Source organism: Notechis scutatus, chromosome 6, assembly GCF_049901735.1.
Source record: "Notechis scutatus isolate UNSWTSFEM ecotype Mainland chromosome 6, rNotScu1.2, whole genome shotgun sequence".
Lineage (NCBI taxonomy): Eukaryota > Metazoa > Chordata > Lepidosauria > Squamata > Elapidae > Notechis > Notechis scutatus.
The window spans coordinates 73,966,949-73,987,016 of NC_142014.1; the positions used below are offsets into that span (position 1 = coordinate 73,966,949).

Sequence of the window (20,068 nt, forward strand, 5' to 3'; positions counted from 1 at the left end):
CTATGTGGTTGCTGAGAGTTGACACCAACTTGATGGCATATAATTAGACAGTCAACAGGAAGATTTAGCTAACTTGAGAGCACATAATGTGGAGAAAAGAGAAAGGGAAGAAGAGGATGACTAGCGGCAAGATAGATGGTCTCATTTACAGAAGTGATGGATGTACCATTGAAAGACCAGGGTGTCCAACCTTGGCAACTTTAAGACTTGTGGACTTCAACTCCCAAGGTTGGACACCCCTGACCTAAAGAATCAAGTTAGAGAGAAATCCAGGAGAATATCTATTGTGGTTACTAAGAATTGACATTCACTTGATGGACATATAATCAGAAAACAAAACCGCTCACAGGAAGTATTAAAACCAAAGCTAAAACGTAGATATAGAATTCTTTATTGGCCAAATGTGATTGGACATACAAGAAATTTGTCTTGGTGCACATGCTCTCAGTGTACATAAAAGAAACATTCATCAAGAGTCAAGAATCATAAGGTATTATGGAACAAATAGTAAGTAGGTATTGAAGAAGATTCTTATGTTTGGAAGAATCAAAGACAGTAATAAAAACAGACTAACAAACAAGTTGATACACTGATGACATTGTGGAAAGGGAACTTCATGAGGACAGTGGTGACACCCAAGCAGGAAAAGCCCAAAGGGAACATCAGGCCAGCCATAAAACAAACTTGCATAGGAAAAGAGATTTAATAAAAGGTATTGAAAGAAGCCCCTAGACAAAAGCCAAGTAATTAAGAAAGCTAGGGAAACAAGAAAAGAAATCCCTTACAAACAACAGGTCATGCCAAATCAGCAAAACAAATAGACAAAAGACACGAAATAAATTCCATAGCAGACAGGAGATTGCCACAAAACAAATATAAGAAAACATTAGGAAACTGATAATCCAATCAAACTACCCTGCAAAGTTTGCCTTCTGCACCCCACGGAGTTTACCCTCCGGCGGAAATGAAGACAACCCTGACAGGATTTAAAACATTAAGAAATACAAACACAAGCACTCACACACAAAAGGAGAAAAAGTATAAAAATCAGGGGTTTATTATACAAAGGAGCTAGCCCCAGGAACGCAGACTTCTTGCTATCTCTCGCCTTCCTGAAAAATAAAAAGAACCAGCTTCCAAGCAGTTGTCTGAATCCTTGCACTGGAGTTCTCCCAGCAGGAAAACCGAACCCTCAGAAGAAAGGCATTTCCCAGCCTTTCAACAACATAACAGAAGCTTAACAGAACTCTTAGAAAGAACTCTTAGAAAACACTTTTGACCAAATAGTGTCTTATCAGTTCATGAGATGTTGGAAGCAACTGAGCAACTAAATAACAATAAATCTGTGAGGGAAATAAAAATGGCACAAAAACCTGGAGTGCTGTTAGCATAGCATTCATTCATGATGGGCTTATATTTTTCCTTAGTAAATTGAACCACCATCTTCCAAAGCCACTTTGCTGAGTTTCTGTGACAAACAACTATAGAATAATCAGGTTTGCTAGATTCACACAACATGCTAGGCTAAATTGTGGTTGGCAAGTTTATATTGAGAACATGACGGGAACATAACTACTTCCCCAATCTCATAAATGGAGTTATTGCATATTATTCTCAAACAGCTATACAGCAATGGTAGAAATGAGAGCAGTAACAGTTGGCTGCTAAATATATATGAAAGCTCCTGCTCCTGCAAGTCTTTTTTAATTCCAGCAGAGTGCAGGCTTTTCACACAGAAGAAAATGGTATATGTCTCTCAACACATTCTGAGAAATGGAAACAAGAATTAAAAATGAGCTCTTCCGGTTTTAAAGCATTGCGTTCTTTCTTGTTCACAACTTTTTCTGTGGATACGATCTGGCACATTTGAGTGTTTGAGGCCTTCCTTGTTTGGGGTCTTCCAAGCCATCTGGTCTCTAGTTCTCGTTCTAGTTATGACTTACTCATGCTGGCTGGGGAAATTCTGGGAATTGAAGTCTGCCCTACTTAACCTTGCAAGAGATTGGAAAGACTGCCCAGACGTCTTCTTGGCTGGATTTCAGAAGTGGTTTTCCCTCGCCTCCTTCCTAGGGCTGAGAGAGATCCTGGCCCAGAAAAAGGCCCTGGCTGGTTTGCTGCCTGAGGTGGGATTAGAACTCATTTTTCCCTACTTCAATCCAGTATTTTAGCCCTTGAACCAAGCTAGTTCCCTACCAAGCGCGCCCATGAAGAATTTTCCCATGACAGAAACCTTTCCTGTCTGATCTACCTGATAAGGGAAAACCAAAATGGATAATATGGGGGGGTGGGATGTTAATCATAATCCGGGGGGTGGGATGTTAAAAAAGTCTAAAGTCTACAACCTTGCAAAGACCCACCCTTTTAAAATGTACATTGCAACACATCTAAAAAGAGCGTTTGATCGCATGGTTATGGGCAACATGACATGATGGGACGGAGTGGGCCCGATACCCAGGAAGGAGGGCCTGCATTCCAGAGGAGCAAGAGGCAACTCAGTTCAGATACTTTGTGAGAGAAAGAGGGTGAAGACAGCTCCTCCCTAATAGTTTCCAGTGTCTATGCTTGATGGAGGGTGGATCCAGTGGTGGGATTCAAATTTTTTTACTACTGGTTCTGTGGGCGTGGCTTGGTGGGTGTGGTGTGGCTTGATGGGCATGGCAGGGGAAGGATACTGTAAAATCCCCATTCTCTTCCCATCCCACTAACCTGCTTTCCAGCTCCATTCTCCTGGGCAGGGCAACCAAAGAAGACCCAGCCAATCAGCTGGGACTCAATGGGAGGCAGAGAATAGATGGGGGTGGGGCCAGTCAGAGGTGGTATTCCAAACTACTCAAAATTTCTGCTACCAGTTCTCCGAACTACTCAAAATTTCTGCTACCGGTTCTCCAAACTACTCAAAATTTCTGCTACCGGTTCTCCAAACTACTCAAAATTTCCACTACCAGTTCTCCAGAACTGGTCAGAACCTGCTGAATACCATCTCTGGAGGTAACGTACTGCTTCATTCCAGCAAGATATTGTCCATCGGTGTGAAACAATAACGAAACCTGTTTGGAAGATTTACCATATGGTTTTTTTGGGGGTTGGAGGGCTTGACACATCTTGACTTTTTTGACTCTCTCTGTAGATACCTGTATACAGGTAGTCCTCAACTTACGACCACAATTGAGCCGAACATTTCTGTGGCTAAGCGACACAGTTAAGTGAATTTTGCTCCATTTTATGACCTTTCTTGCCACCGTTGTTATGTGAATCACTGCAGTTGTTAAATTAGTAATAGGGTTGCTAAGTGAATCTGGCTTGCCCATTGATATATGGTAGCGAAAGGGAATCCCATGACCCTGGGACAGACACTGCAACTGTCATAAATATGAGTCAATTGCCAAGTGTCTGAATTTTGATCACAAAGCCATGGAGATGTTGTAATGGTCGTGTGAAAAACAGTCATAAGTCCATTTTTTCAGTGCCACTGTAACTTTGAATGGTCACTAAATGAACTGTTGTAAGTTGAGGACTACCTTTAATTCAAAAAAGGAGAAATGGAGAGAAGCTGACATTACTGGATTCCCTTGACCATAGTGGACTTTTACCACATTTATATGGAGAGACAATTTGGTATATTGGCCTATGGTACCAGCTAGAAAACTGGATGTAGACTGATTACAGATTAACAGAGTAGGAAGATACCTTGTAGGTCATCTAGTCCAACCCCCTGCCCAAGCAAGAGACCCTACATCCTTTCTGACAAATGGCAGTCCAATCTCTTCTTGAAAGCCTCCAGTGGTGAAGTTCCCACAACTTCCGAAGGCAACTTCTGTTCCATGGGTTGGTTGTTCTCACTGTCAGAAAATTTCTCCTTATTTCGAGGTTGAACCTTTCCTTGTTCAATTTCCATCCATTATCCCTTGTCTGGCCTCCGGGTGCTTTGGAAAATTGCTTGACCCCCTCCCTCCTCTCTGTGAAAGGCAGACTGTGAGTTCTAGTCCTGCCCTGAGCACAAAGTCACCTGGATGACTTTGTGCCAGTCACTTTCTTTCAGCCCTAGGGAAAGAGGCAATGGCAAATCACTTCTGAAAAACCTCGCCAAGTAAACTGCAAGGACTCGTCCAGGCAGCCTTCGAGAATCAGACACAATTAACTATAAGGGTGGGGGGGAGTGTAGCTTGATTTTTAATTTTGGGAAAGAAAGCAAACGGGTTGGGGCTTTACTTCTCAGCCAACAAGAGACGATGCAACTTCCCGTACCCGCTACATTTGCAGTGATCTTCTGCCTTTAACCAAAAATCAACATTTTGATTTTTTTCCCCCTTATCAAGATTAGCTGAAAATCTCAAAAAAGGAAGGAGATCCCACCTCCGTCCATGGAACGGAGCTCTTGAAAATTTGTTTATATTGCCCCAAGTACATTTTAGTGAAGAAACAAGATAATTTATTTTTAAAAACAAAACAATCATTTAAATACATCCCTCTTCAGAGAAACTCCTTCCCAGTTTCCTGTTCTTTGGATTTTCTGGATGAAAAATAAATAAATAAGAAGAGGAATCTGTATGCTCCAGAAACCCGATAGGAGGCAGCAGCTGATCCTCTCATCACCTGTCTAAAAATAATCTGAGTCCCCTTCTTCTGGTAGAGCAGCCTCTGCCTTCTGAATGATATTGGCCACGCTGGGAGAACCGGGTTTGGTGCCAGAGTGTGTGTGTGTGTTATGAAGGTAAGGGAACTCTCGCAGTCTTCTCTGAGCTTCAAAAGTCCGTCCTTATTCAATCTTTCTCTCCTTTCCCTCCTATCTTCTGAAGCCAAGTTTTTCTCTCCCGCCCTCTCTCTACTTCTTCAGAGTTTGACTGCAAAATGCTTTCAAAATGCCTCTGCCAGTTCTTAAGAAGAACGTAAGAAGTGTCATCCTTCTTTACTAGTTGGGGAAAATAGTAATGGTGGTACGATCTGTTGGTTTTTTTCCCCCTCCCTTTGTCTGCCAAGTCACCATCCTAAATTTTCTTTCTTGGCATGTCAAGTCCTGATATAAAATCGGAAGGCGGTATATTATCGAAGCATTGTGCAAGTAACTTTGGAAAAGTTAAAAACGGAATAAGAAAGAGTTGCAACTGTTTCATTTGAGATTAAAGCTACCGTACCCCTGAGCAATTTTTGTTTTCTGAGCAAGTCCCTGACAAATGTGTAAATGTGTTTCTGTCTTTGTTTATGGGTTGTATTTGGGTGCTTCTACATATAGGCGTGCAGCACAGACGTGTTAAAGAAACTACAGCCAATCTTAACTACGTTTACTTCAAAGTAATGCCTATTGAGATACTCCTTTGTGTCTATTGATAGGATTGCAATGCCATGAAATGTCTTTGATACATATTTAACTTCATCATGGCAGAATAAGGAAAGAAACCCTATTTTGGGGGCAGGATGATGACCTCCATCATTTATGCCTGAGGAATATGATTCAAGCAGCTGAAAAATCTGAGGAAAGAATGAATTGTCCATTTGATTATAGGTATAATTAGTGTACATCATATTGGTATATTTCCACTATGTTCTTTTTCAATGTTTATTTTATTGTTCTATTATCTTCTGTTCTGTTTACACACTTTTCATTTCTTCCTTTTTATTGCAAGCTGCCTACTGTAGCCTCATTGTGAGATAGGTGGCAAATAAATTTAATAAACAAACAAATAAATAAATATTCAGCTCTCCAGTCCATTGAAAGTAAATTCTAAACACCCGTACTTTCTGGTGGAACAGATAAGAATAGTTTATCATACTTGTGCCTGGAATATTGTAGAGAACTTTCAAATATAAATAATCCACATAAGTTTTTTTTTTAAAGGAACAGAATAAAAAGAGCAAGTGGAATGTAACATTTATTTAATTTATTTAAAAGATTGATAGGGCCACCCAATATACTCTGAATGGCTCACAACAACAAGTATGTGGAATTATTTATGTAGGAAATGCCTTATTAAACTTTGAAACATTACTTAAGCTGCCACTGTTAAGGAGGGTTTTGTAGAGATGGATTGAAGAAAGTAAATCAATAGCACAAAATAAACCACTGACATCAGGAAATTAAATAAGGAAGTGGTGATATATCATATTCAAGATATTTATTTGTTGTAAAATTTAACTGTGAAGGGTCTTTCCATAAAAATAATTTCCATTATGCTACGTTGTATTTCCTTCTCTAAGTATATATGAGAATATGGTCTTAACTTATCACTAGGTTGTTCAGAAATATGAAATTAACTCTCTTATTTTATTTTTTAAAATAATTATCTCTGTGGTTGCAAAAGAGTTTAGAGCTTTTATCAAGCAAAATGCATGTGATTAAAGTAGATGGTTTAAAAAAAATTGGTTACATGGCACAGATTTAATTTACTACAATGGGTTAAGCCACGCTTCTCTTAACCATGGCTTATTGGATGAGCTACAATGGGCTGGGTTTCCATAGTACATTAAGGCAGGATTATCAAATTGTGGGTCAAGATATCCCAGAGGGTTGTGAGCAACTTAGAGGGGAGCGACAATTTAAAAACAGAAAACTACTTGAACCATTTCACGTAACAGATTGGAAACTGTCAATTTTTGAACTTGCTCTTTACTTCAAAGGCCCGCGGATGGTTCATGTATGCATGCAAATCTCAGTCACGACTAGTTTCAGATTTAATTATTGGAAAAAGACTTCCTCCTTATTTTGCTTAACTCTAATCTGAATAAAATTATTAGTTTTTCCCATTGGGCTTTCACAAACTCATTTATGGGGGCTTCTTCCTACCCTGTTTGAGGGCCTTATATGAAGCTCATGGTTCTGAACCTTTTCCTTGGTCTGCGTTAATCTATTCTCAAGGAATTTTTTTGTGCATCGCTCGGTAATTGACTATATTTGGCCCAATGTTGGGATTACAATGGTTTTGTAGAACTGTTCATTGACATGAAAGGGACACCGTGGCTCAGTGGCTAAGACGCTGAGCTTGTCGATCAGAAAGGTCGGCAGTTCGGCGGTTCGAATCCCTAGCACCACGTAACGGAGTGAGCTTCTGTTACTTGTCCCAGCTTCTGCCAACCTAGAAGTTCGAAAGCACTTAAAAATGCAAGTAGAAAAATAGGGACCACTTTGGTGGGAAGGTAACAGCGTTCCATGCGCCTTCGGGGTTTAGTCATGCCGGCCACATGACCACAGAGACGTCTTCGGACAGCGCTGGCTCTTCAGCTTTGAAACAGAGATGAGCACTGCTCCTTAGAGCCAGAAACGACTAGCATGTATGGGCGAAGGGAACCTTTACCTTTACCTTAACTTCATTGAGCAAACCCCTTGTTCGCTATGGGGTATTTTTGCTGGAAACACTGGTTTCCACCAAAAACATTATACATCTTGGTCATGTGACCTTGGATGACTGCAAACCACCATAAATGTGGGCCAGCTATCAAGTCTAGTTGCCTCGGTTACTTGGACGGAGGTGAGAAGCTTGCCTGTCAGAACTTTGAAACTGGGTCATAAGTGCTTCTCGGGGTATCCAATTGTAATTTTGAACAGTTGCTAAATGACCAGTTGTAAGTTGAGGGCTACCTGTGTCACTCGGCCTCTTCTATCTTACAGAACAGGAAGACAGGTACAGGTAGTCCTTGAGATACAGCCATTCATTTAGTGATCATTTGAAGTTACACGGCACTGAAAAATGTGACTTAGGACCATTCTTCATGCTTGTGACTGTTGTAGCATCCTGTCATGGCCCTGTCGGAGTCTGAATCCGAGGAGGAAGATGAACAGCTGACAGGGAGTGGGAGTGTGGCTCCATTAGCTGTGGGGAAACTGGGGAAGGGCAAAATCTGGCTGGGTAGAGCAGGGAAGAGGTAGAACAAGGGAGAGGGAGTTCAGAGGAAGACCCAGGCCCACCCCTTCTTCATCGTAGGGCATGCAGGGAGGAACGGAGAAGAGAGCAACGTGGGTTGTGTGGCTTACGGGGTAGAAAAGGGCCCTGATTCCCTTCATTAGGCACACCTGGGAAGACAGTTTATAAGAAAAGCAGGCTGCGTGTGGCAGGCTGCTGAGAGCAAATGTGACTTTATCTTGTGTTATCGTTGCTTATCTGTGTTCCTGGCATCTTCCCAACCGTGTGAGTTTTGCTGTATCTTTAAGTCTGGAATTCTTGCCCCTGCCCCGCCAAACTAATTACTTCAGTTTGGCTTGATTGGACTTTAAGTTACAGTTTGTGTTGACCATGTTTTGGACTTAATTTTCTGCAGTCAAAGGCTGTTCCTAGGAGAGTTTTTCTCCAGCCGGAAGGTAACCTGGACATTGGGGGCAAAGTTGGAGATAATAAAGGGACCCCTACTGATTATCTGACTGTGTTGCCTTTGTGCCACCACCCCGGGTCATCACACATCCCCATAGTCACATGATCAAAATTCACACAGTTGGAAACTGACTCTTATTTATGATGGTTGCTGTATCCTGGGGTCATATGATCCCCTTTTGCGACCTTCTGACAAGCAAAGCCAATGGGGAAGCCAGATTCCCTTAACAATCATGTGACTAAATTAACCGGCGCAGTGATTCACTTAACAACTCTGGTAAGAAAGATCATAAAATGGGGCAAAACTCACTTAATAATTGTCTCGCTTAGCAACAGGAATTTTGGACTGAATTGTGGTCATTAGCCAAGGACTTACTTGTACACGGAACTCTCTCTGGAGTACCGCGAAGGAAAGATGGGATGTATACGCACCAGATACAAAGTAAAATACAATGCTGGACCCGCAGTGTGATTTCACGGTGAATCTTTCTCTGCGATTGTGTTATAAAGTTTTGCTCTGTTTTGCCTTGCAACAGTGCCCCGAGGAATCAATGAAGATTGCATTTTGCGGCAATGACAACATTTCTGCTTATAACATGAGCGATGGATTAGTAAGGAATCTCTGTTTTCTGGATGCCCTCAATTTGGTGCCTCATGTGTTCCTCTTATTCATCACCTTTCCTATATTGTTTATTGGTAAGTAATACCACAATCAGCTTTTTCCAGTCGTTTTTCAGTTGGCATACTTTAAGCCTTGTAAAAAATATAAACCAATCAACCTTTCTTCCTTTCTTCCTCCCTCCCTCCCCCCTCCTTCTATCCTTCCTTCCTTCCCTCCCTCCTCCTCTTCCTCCCTCCTTCCTTCTTCCCTTTCTTCTTTTCCTCCCTGCCTCCTTTTCCCCTCCCTTTCCCCTCCTTCCTTTCTTCCTTCCTGCCCTTCCCTTTCCTTCCCTCCTCCTTTCTTCCCTCCCTTCCCTTCCCTCCTCCTCCCTCCTCCCTTTGTCCCTTTTCTCCCTCCCTTCCCTGTTTCTTCCCTCCCTCCCCTTCCTTCCTCCCTTTCTTCTTTTCCTCCCTGCCTCCCTTTCCCTTCCCTTTCCTCCCTTCTTTCCTTCCCTCCCTCTCTCCCTTCCCTTTTCTTCCCTCCTCCTCTTCCCTCCCTCCTTTCTTCCCTCCCTTCCCTTCTTCTCTCTCTCCCTCCTTCCTTCCTTTGTCCTTTTCCTCCCTCCCTCCCTCTTTCTTTCCTCCTTCCCCTTCCTTCCTCCCTTTCTTCTTTTCCTTCCTCCCTTCCCTTCCCTCTTCCCTTCCTCCCCTTCCTTCCTTCCTTCTCCGTCCTTCTTACTGCTTTTTTCCATCCATCCATCCATCCATCCATCCATCCATCCATCCAAGTCTATCTCATTTTCTCTCCGTTTCTAATTTCTTTTTAATTCTTGCATTTGTTTAATTCCATATCCATGTCAGTTACATGATTCTGTTTTGGGTGCTCGGCAACCAGCCTGCATTTGTGGCCATTTGCACATCTCACAGATATGTGACCAGGATTTATGACTTTTTTTTGGTTTTGTTTTGCCAGAAGCTGGCGTTTACTTCTGATTTCTGTCAAAAAAATCCCATCCATCGCAGACAATAGATTTGCTTAACGACCACCACAGAAAAGGCCATAAAACCAGGCAGTGGTCATGTAGTCGCCCACTTAATGACCAGCATAATTGACGACCATAATTCTGGGCTCAATTATAAGTTGAGGCCTATGTGTACGTATGAAATGCAGGTCTTGATGATGTGATGTCATTTTTGTTTTGTGGGATTCTGCAGACACGTCTGAAGCGAACACCCTCCCCACCCTCCAAAATCTGAAAACGTTCAGTTGAGAGTCACTGAATATTAAGATTCAGATGGAAAACTAAAAGGAAAAACCAGTATATTAGAGTAAAATGGAGCTTCATGGGATATTTTATTATTATTTTTATTTATAACCCGTCTTTATTGTTTTTGCAAATAATTGAAGGTTGCAAACGTACTCCCAGTACGGCTTGTGCTGAGACAGAATGACTGGCTCAAGGTCTGTTGTGGACTACCAGCAGCCAGCGGAGCTGGTGGCAGACTCGGACAGTGAGGAGGTTGGGGAGGGACATGGGCCAGTCCTGGAGTCTGAGGAAGGCTCTGACGAGGGCTCTGCATCGGAGGCAGAGATAGGGCCGGGGCTGTCTGACAGTTATCAGCCACCTTCAGAGTCAGACATCAGTGGGGCAGAAGAACAGCTGGAGCCTGTTCCCAGTGTGCACATGCACAGAGCTGCCAGAAGAAGGGAACCGCTAAGGAACAAGGGTTGAATGGCCCCTCCCATAGGGAATAAAAGAGGAGCAAAAGGGGAGTGGGGTTTTGCAGGAGACAATTAGTTCATTTGAGTGAAGATCTGTTCCTGCATTCTTGCCAAGTATTGTCTGCTACAGTGTGGCATCTGAAAGATATCGGCCTGGCAACTCTCCAAGTCTGATAAAGGTCTGTAATTGTGAAATATCTTGAAAGACTGTTGGCCAGGACTTTGCTGGAGAGGAATTCACTGTAAACTAAATAAAAGAGGTTTATTGGGATGAGGAGTCGGCTTCGTGCTGTTGGGAAAGCCTAGGTCAAAACAAGTCCACCCATCCAGCTTTCATGGCTAAGGAGGAGCTAGAACTCACGGTCTCCTGGTGATGGGCCCAAAGTCACCCAGCTAGCTTTCATGGCTAAGGAAGGACTAGAACTCACGATCTCTTGGTTTCTAGCCTGGTGTCTTAACCACTAGACCAATTGGCTCTTATACCAACTTACAACTGAGATATGCATCTCTTATTTTCCTCTTCTGCTTCAAGCCCTGACTTACTACGACTCTTTAACTGGATTCTTTTATTTTAGGATGGGGAAGCCAAAGTTCCAAAGTGCAGATTCACCACAACACATGGCTACACTTCCCTGGGCACAACCTGCGATGGATTCTGACGTTCACTCTCCTTTTTGTCCATGTGTGCGAAATCTGCGAGGGCTTTGTTTCAGATTCGTAAGTGCTGCGGAAGGGGGACCCAAAACCCAGTTAATGGAGGGGCACAAATTAGCCATGAACTGCAAACCTTTCCCACAGGGCTATTTTACCCATTCAAAAGCACCTTCCAAAAATGCTTGGTCTTATATTTAATAGATTTAATAAATTCAAAGGCAGAAAGGCTCCATAGATGATATAGATCAGAGGTCGCCAACCTTTTGGACCTCAGGGACCACCAAACTCATAATTTTAAATCCCAGGGACCACTAACCGGTTCTGTGGGCATGGCCTAATTTGTGGTTGTGGCTTCATGGTCATGTGACTGGCTGGGCATGGCTTGTATATAAATATTATAAATATTTATATAAATATTGATTTTTTATAATAAAAAAAGAGCAACTTTTACCCAAAATCAGGCAAAACAGGCAGGCAGATTGTGTTGCTCACAGAATCATTCAGTGATCTATCTATCTGCCATCGGCTAGCTCAGTCTGTCACGTAAAATTTGCTTGCTGTGAATCTGCACTGAATAATAGAACCTTGGCAAAGCAGAGCCTAAGATCTAAATACTATCTAGAAAGCAAGAAATCCAACCATTTCCTGCTTCCTAGCTAATCTAAATCTCCTGGCACAGCAAAGCAGCTGATGGTTGGAAAAATAGCAATTTAGCAGGCAAGTTTGCCGTGTAAGGAGTGAGTGGGCGGGGAGGGTTCCCGCGGGCCATGTGGGTGGCACAGCCTTGTGTTTCTGCACAGCCTGGATTAATTGCTTTGGGGGTGTGTGCTCTGGGGGTGAGATTTCTCTGTGGCCCACCAAAATTTTCAATGTGTTACAAAAGGCCTAAGAAAAGATGCAGCTATCTTAAAAAAGCCACAGACAGATGCAGTCATGGGTCTGCATACATCACCTGTAAATCGTGGGAAATCAGAAAATCCAGGCAGTTCAAATGAATATAAGCAGGGGTGGGCTTCAAAACTTCTAGCAAAGGGTTCTCTGCCCAGTTGCTGGGTGGGTGTGGCCATGGTGGGGAGTGGCCTGCTACTCGGCCTCTTGTACCACTGTGGGGGGTGTTTTTGTCCTCCCTTGGCTCCGGAGGCTTTCCCCGAGCCTCTGGGAGGGCGAAAAACAGTCTCCCTGGGCTCAGAGGCTCTCTGGAAGCCGGAAATGGGCCCATTTCCAGCCTTCCCAAACTTCCAGGAGGCCCATTTTTGCCCTTCCCGAGCCTCTTCATGTGCGCTGCACTTACCTGCATCCAAACGGGCCATGTGGGGACTTCTGGGAGGGGGTGGGGTGGGTGGGGCCAGAGGTGGTATTCAGCAGGTTCTGACCAGTTCTGGAGAACCGGTATTGGAAATTTTGAGTAGTTCAGAGAACCAGCAAATACCACCTCTGCCTGGAGGTTATAGTATCCTTCCCCGTCCACACCTACCAAACCACGCCCACGGAAACCGGTAGTAAAAAAAATTGAATGTACCACTGTACAGTCAAAGCAGAATCTTGGCAGTAAAATAAGAACCCACAGTCAATGGAATTCAAGGTGGGCTGGACTTAAGCATCTAAATACTTGTGGGGGACTCGGTAAAATAAAGGTGGACTTGAGACTGATGACGGATGAGACTGATCCCTCCCTCAGACTCAGCCTGGTCATATCCTACATCAGCCTTTCCTATTCAACTGGGAATTTTAAGAGCTGCGCCCCACCTATGCTCATTTGCCTCCCAGAATAGCCCCACGGTGAGATAAGCAGCCAATAAATTTAACAAACGAATAAATAAAAATATCCGGATGGTTGAAATAAATTTAGCCATTGCTTTGGAGTGGCTGGGAATGATTAATAAGGAAGTTATACTTGTCCCTGTGTATGCAGCAAAAAAAGTTCCCAGACTCACATTTTTGTCTTAATGTATGTATAAGTCTGAACAAGAAATGAAACTCTCAGCAGGGTTCTGCACAAATCAGAAGGCAAAATTCTCAATTTTCACAGCCTTCTTAAGTCAATTACTGTGTAAACCTGTTGTACAAACATTGAATCAAAGAAGTGGAACTTCAATAGGTAGTCCTCAATTTTCAAGCAATATTTTGGGCATACTATAAGTTGATATGGATATACACTGAGTCACCAGTTACGACCATTTTTACTCCAAGTGTAAAACAAATCATCTGTCAACTAAAAAAAATATTCCTTTGGTCTTTTTAGTTGCCAGCATAAAGGGATTGGGGGAAAGCAGTGCATTCCTTAAATGCCTCAGATAATTGCCTTGGCAGCCAAAGCTGTTGGTGCTGTTGGCCCACAAGATTATTACTGGAGAGCATGATTGATGACTCTTGGCTATGGATGTGTCTCATTGGAGAATATACACTCAGGGGGTGGGGGGAAGACCAGGTTCAAGGGTGAAATGAATCATGTGTGAGAGTCGGCTGGCTGTCAGGGCTCCGACATGCACCCCCATTCAAATCACAAGTCTCTAGCCGCATCTCTCAGGTAACCCAGGTGTTCATTGACCACAGACGGGGCCATGTCCTTTTGAGGGGGGGGGAAAGGGAGGGACATTATATAAGGACAGGCTACTAACCCCCTTTACCCTTCCTAAGGGCCCTTGACCCTTCAGGACGAACTGCAAACTGCGGCCCTCTGCTTCCTAGGCTAGTCATTGTTAAATGAATGGTCATTAGTCAAAGGCAACCTGTATGTCCTTGCAAAGGCAAACATGGTCTGGGAAGCTTTCCCAAGAGGCCGGTTGGATGACCAATTAAAAACCATCAGTTTAACAAAGTGAGTCTAATGTATCCTAATCATGAGTTAGACTTACTTTGTTAAACTGATGGTTTTTATAAACCTAACTTAACCTAATCATGAAGGGGATGCGGTGGCTTGGTGGCTAAGACGCTGAACTTGTCGATCAGAAAGGTCGGCAGTTCGAATCCCTAGCACCACATAAAGGAGTGAGCTCCCGTTACTTGTCCCAGCTTCTGCCAACCTAGCAGTTCGAAAGCACGTAAAAAATACAAGTAGAAAAATAGGGACCCCTTTGGTGGGAAGGTAACAGCATTTCCTGCACCTTCGGCGTTTAGTCATGCTGGCCACATGACCACGGAGATGTCTTCTGACAGCGCTGGCTCTTCGGCTTTGTAACGGAGATGAGCACCGCCCCCTAGAGCCGGAAATGACTAGCACGTATGTGCAAGGGGAACCTTTTACTTTTACCTTTATCCTAATTGTAACTTTGCCTGTAGATCCTTCTGTGCTGCCAGAAGAAAGTAGGCCTCACATGACCCCGGGACACTGCAACCGTCATAAATATGAACCACTTGCCAAGAGTCTGAATTTGGATTATGTGACCATGGATATGCTACAATGGTCATAAAGTGTGAAAAAATGATCATACACTTTTTTTCAGTGGTACTAAGTGAACTGTAGTATTGAGTCGAGGGCTACATGTACAGAGGTTAGTTTTGAATGGAATGCTGCTGAGTTTATAGCCCATTTCTTGAGCATCTCTGCAGTGAAATACAGCCCTGACTCTGACTTATTTAACTAACTAACCTTGTTTCCTTTACAGAAAATGGCCGACTCGCCATCTGCACCTCTTCCTGCCTGCTATAATGGGTTTTGTAGCAGCTATAACTTCCATAGTATATTACCACAATATTGAGACATCAAATTTTCCAAAATTACTCCTGGGTAAGTACTTTCTTTTTAAAATATCTACATTTAAAAAATCCTGAAGTGATAATACCACTTTATAATGCCTTGGTAAGGCCACACTTGGAATGTTGCATCCAGTTTTGGTTGCCACGATGTAAAAAAGTGTTGAGACTCTAGAAAGAGTGCAGAGAAGAGCAACCAAGAGGATTAGGGCAGGGATCCCCAACCTTTTTGACGCCGCGGCCCGGTACCGGCATCAGCTGGGCGCGCGGCCGGTACCGGCATCAACTGGGCGCCGCCATCTTTTGGCGAAAAAGTGCTTCCGGTGACCTCACGGAAGCACTTTTTCGTCAAAAGATGGCGGCGCCAGCGCTCCGTGAGCTTTTTCGGTGAAATGGCTTTCTACCCGGAAAAGCTCACCGAGCGCGTAAGCGCCGCCATCTTTTTGATGAAAAGGTGCTTCCAGTGAGCTTTCTACCCGGAAAAGCTCACTGGAAGCACTTTACCAAAAGATGGCGGCGCCCAGCAACCAGCGGCCCGGTAAGAGTTGTTCCGCGGACCGGTATCGGTCCGCGGACCGGCAGTTGGGGACCCCTGGATTAGGGGACTGGAGGCTAAAACATATGAAGAAGGGTTGCTGGAATTGGATATGTCTAGTCTTATGAATAAAAGGACTGGGGGGAGACATGATAGCAGTCTTCCAATATCTCAGGGGCTTCCACAAAGAAGAGGGATCAAGTTATTCTCCAAAGCACCTGAGGGCAGGCCAAGAAGCAATGGATGGAAACGAATCAAGGAGAGAAGCAACACAGAACTAAATAGAAATTTCGTGAGAGTGAGAACAATTAATCAGTGGAACAACTTGCCTCCAGAAGCTGTGGGTGTTTTATCACTGAAGGTTTTTGAGAAGAGATTAGACAACCCCTTGAAATGGTATAGGGGGTTGGGCTAGAAGACCTCCAAGGTCCCTTCCACCTCTGTTAGTCTGTTAAACATTTGCTTCCTTGACATATTTGAGTGATTGAAAAGAATTATTGGCCCCTTTTCATGCTTAACTGGATCAGTGTGGAGCAGGACTGTCAAGCTCAAGGCCCATGGGCCGAATCTGGTCTGTGAGGTGCTTAGATCGGGTCCACCGGGCCACCCTGGAAACAGCAAAGGCCTGGCCCACGTTGCCTCTGCCAGTAAAAATGGATCTCGGGAGGGTTGCAGGAGGCTGTCACAGCCAAAAATGGAGCTCAGGAGCTGGCAGAGAGTTTGGACCACCACAGGTGCCCCCGACATGAGTGGCTTTGAACTGGCCATGCCCTCCTGCCCTCCCCCCCCCCAAAGGTCAAACACAGCCCTTATGCAGCCCTCAGTGAAATCGAGTTTCACACCCCTGGTGTGGAGGTTAGTGTACAGGTGGTCCTCAACTTACGACAGTTGGGACCAGAATCTCAGTCTTTGACCGAAGCAAGATGTCATGTGATTGCCCACATATGAATGCTTCACTCAACAACCACTATCCGATGTGAACCAAGATCTACAAGAGCTGCCAAACCCAACTATAAAATATAATCATGGAAGAGAAAAAATTGATTACAGTTAATATAAATGGACTTAACTCAGCTGTTAAAAGAAGGAAAACTTTTCATAAATTAGAGAAATTAAAATTTGATATAATTTGTCTACAAGAAGTACATATTAAAAAACAACATGAACAATTGTTGGTACAGCCAAAATTAGGGAAAATATTTACTTCTCTGACCCAATGTAAGAAAAGAGGAGTGGTTTTATATATTAAAGAGATTACCCCAACAACCATTATCCTGACACTCCCCCCATTGTGGTCGTTAAGCAATCGCATGGGTTGTTAAGCAGATGATAATCCGGATAAGGAGTGTGGGGGTGCCTTAAGTGGGGGGGTGGTGGAGATTCTGGGAGGTTTTGGTCAGCAGCTGAAAATCTTTCCTGCTGAAATCCAAGCTGGATTTTCAGCCCCTGAGCAAAGAGAGCCTTCCATGCTCCTTGTCCAAGCTTCCAAGAGCCCCCTCTACCGCCAACTCTGCCCAAGGCACCCTGCCCACCTTACCACATTGATTCTCTATTTTTGCTTGGATTTTAACTCCTACACCAGTGGTGGGATTCCAATTTTTTTACTACCAGTTCTGTGGGCGTGGCATGGTGTGGTGGGCGTGGCTTGGTGGGTGTGACAGGGGAAGGTTACTGCAAAATCCCATTCCCTCCCCACCCCACTAACCTGCTTTCCAGCTCCGTTCTCCTGTGCAGGGCAGCAGAAGAAGACCCAGCTGATCAGCTGGGACTCGGGAGGCAGAGAAGAGATGGGGGCGGGGCCAGTCAGAGGTGGTATTTTCCAGTTCTCTGAACTACTCAAAATTTCCACTACCGGTTCTCCAGAACTGATTAGAACCCGCTGAATACTACCTCTGAACTACACTCACCCAAAGGCTCCCCTTGAGAGGCAACCTTTCGTCCTTAGACATGAGCCTTAGAGCCCTCTTAGCAGATGGTTGCACCTTGCAAACCTCCCTGCTGGCTTTCCCAATGACTTTCTGGGGAAGCCAGCAGAAAACTTTGCAAATCATGGCCACATGATCACGAGTCACTTGGCAAGTGGTGCAAAGAACCCAGATCACAACCATGTGATTGTAGGGGCAGTGTTGCAACATTTTGCGAAGGGTGGAAATGCTCTATGGCTGTCAAGCCCCGTTAAACAGCAGCCTAATTAAGGAACTACCCAGAACACTCCCATCAACACTGGCAGGGCACGCCACTTGTGCATAGGGGAGAAAACCTCACTCCCCTTTAGCCCTGATAATATTACCTAGACAGGTAATAAAACGTCTGCAAGAAAACAGCCAACTTCAGGGAGCACCAAGGACCCCTCAGTCTAATTTTTCCCAATTCAAACTTCTTTGGATTATTATGGCATATTTAGTTGCTTGATTAAAAGAATAAATATTGCATGCATAAAATTGAGGGCTATGTATTTCTTTTGGTCTCTGCAGCTCTTTTTTTGTACTGGATCATGGCCTTTATCACCAAAACTATCAAGCTGGTCAGATATTGCCAAGAAGAGTTCTATTTTGGTCAGCTGCGTTTCTGCATCACTGGGACGATGGTGGTGCTTTATGGGTTGCTAATGGCTGTGGAGATCAACGTGATACGCGTTCGGGTAAGAACATCTCAACTCAGGATGTGTTTTTCAATGTCATGTTGTGTTGTTAGTTGCGAAGTTGTGTCCGACCCATCACGACCCCATGGACAACGTTCCTCCAGGCCTTCCTGTCCTCTACTATCTTCTGGAGTCCATTTAAGCTCACGCTGACTGCTTCAGTGACTCCATCCAGCCACCTCATTCTCTGTCGTCCCGTTCTTCTTTTGCCTTCAATCTTTCCCAGCATTAAGCTCTCCTCCAGAGAGACCTTCCTTCTCATGAGGTGGCCAAAGTCTTTGAGTTTCATCTTCAGGATCTGGCCTTCTAAAGAGCAGTCAGGGTTGATCTCCTCTGGGACTGACCAGTTCGATCGCCTAGCAGTGCAAGGGACTCGCAGGAGTCTTCTCCAGCACCAAAGGCCTCAATTCAATATCATGTAGTGTTCCTCAACAAATCACTGGCAAATGGGGAAAGTTAATCCATCCCTTCCCACCCAGCATGCTTTAGATGTGTTTTGGCTATATGCCCATTGCTGGCTGGGAATTTTGGGTTTTGAAGTCTGGAGAATGCCTGGTTGAAGATGGCTGATTTATAGCCTTTGCTAAAAGCCAACTATTCTGTTTTTCAGATTTGGGGGCATTCATCTTTTAAAAAAAAAAACTAACTCAAAGAGAATAATTAGTGGTGCAATGGACAGGGTATCACAAACACACCCTTAATATCAGTTCCTTAGTATTTATTTTATTTGGACCTTCTGCTACTATTTGACTCTTCTACTTACATGCTTACATGACCTTTTTAGACCAGAAATGGCATTTGCCTGGGCCTTAAGCTGCTCACTTAAAAAAAAAAAATTATTATATTGATTCAGGTGCCAAAATAACTTGGTTGTCTTTGGGTGCTGAGCACCTTTATTTGAGTAGATGTGGGTGCCACATTGATTCATTTATATTTATTCATTTTTATCACACATTTTTTTCACATTTTTATAAATAATTCAAGGGGGCAAGCATATCTAATACTCCCTCCTCCTATACAATAACCTTGTGAAATGGGTTGGGCTGAGAGAGTGATTGGCTCAAAGTCAGTCAGCTGGATTTTATGCCTAAGGCAGATCTAGAACTCATAGTCTCCTGCTGATTGGCCTGAAATCACCCACCCAGCTTTCATGCCTAAAGTGAGACTAGAAGTCACAGTCTCTTGGACTAGAATTCACAGTCTCCTGGTGATTGGCCTGAGGTCACCCAACTGGCTTTCAGACCTAAGGTGAGACTAGAACTTACAATCTTTTGGACTAGAACTCACAGTCTCCTGGTGATTGGCCTGATGTCACCCAGCGATCTCTCATGCCTAGTGTGGAACTAGAACTCACAGTCTCCTGGCTCCAAGCTTGGTGCCATCATCACTTGATCAAACAGGCTCTGGACCACATGCTGTTCTCTTTCAAGTAGCAAAATACCTTTTCACCACAAGCTAATTATGAACACAGCCTGTTTTCTATGTCTTATCCCCAGAAATACGTATTTTTCTCAAGCCCTCAAAAAGTAAAGCCACCTGAAGACCTCCAGGATTTGGGTGTGAGATTTCTTCAGCCCTTTGTCAACTTGCTGTCCAAGGCAACTTATTGGTGGATGAATAACCTGATCATATCAGCTCACAAAAAACCCATCGACCTGAAAGCAATAGGCAAGCTGCCCATTGCAATGAGGGCACTTACTAACTATGTCTGCTTGAAAGATGCCTACGAGGAGCAAAAGGTAATTATTTAATAATTATTTAATAATTATTAAATTGTATTTATATAATATTTGTATAATTTAATTATAATTAATAAATTGTTACATTTAATTATTATTATTTTCATTCTAAGTCAAAGATGCTGGATTTCTGACTTCATTCTTCCAGAATCTGTTTTTGGATTTTCAAACCAAGTGCAAAAAGGG

General features: G+C 43.6%; 1 protein-coding gene across 5 annotated transcripts in view; it reads left to right on the top strand.

Annotated features, from left to right (window-relative positions):
- Positions 1-4,618: 4,618 nt before the first annotated feature.
- The window catches only part of ABCC9 (ATP binding cassette subfamily C member 9), a 128,322-nt gene continuing 112,872 nt past the window's right edge, over positions 4,619-20,068 (top strand). For all 5 annotated transcript variants that reach the window (XM_087968812.1, XM_087968813.1, XM_087968814.1 and 2 more), the window contains exons 1-6: positions 4,619-4,711; positions 8,834-8,993; positions 11,196-11,337; positions 14,880-15,001; positions 17,977-18,143; positions 19,640-19,882. In XM_087968812.1, coding sequence (XP_087824938.1) covers positions 4,706-4,711; positions 8,834-8,993; positions 11,196-11,337; positions 14,880-15,001; positions 17,977-18,143; positions 19,640-19,882 — 840 coding nt within the window. In that variant the 5' untranslated portion in view covers positions 4,619-4,705. The remainder of the gene's footprint in view (positions 4,712-8,833; positions 8,994-11,195; positions 11,338-14,879; positions 15,002-17,976; positions 18,144-19,639; positions 19,883-20,068) is intronic.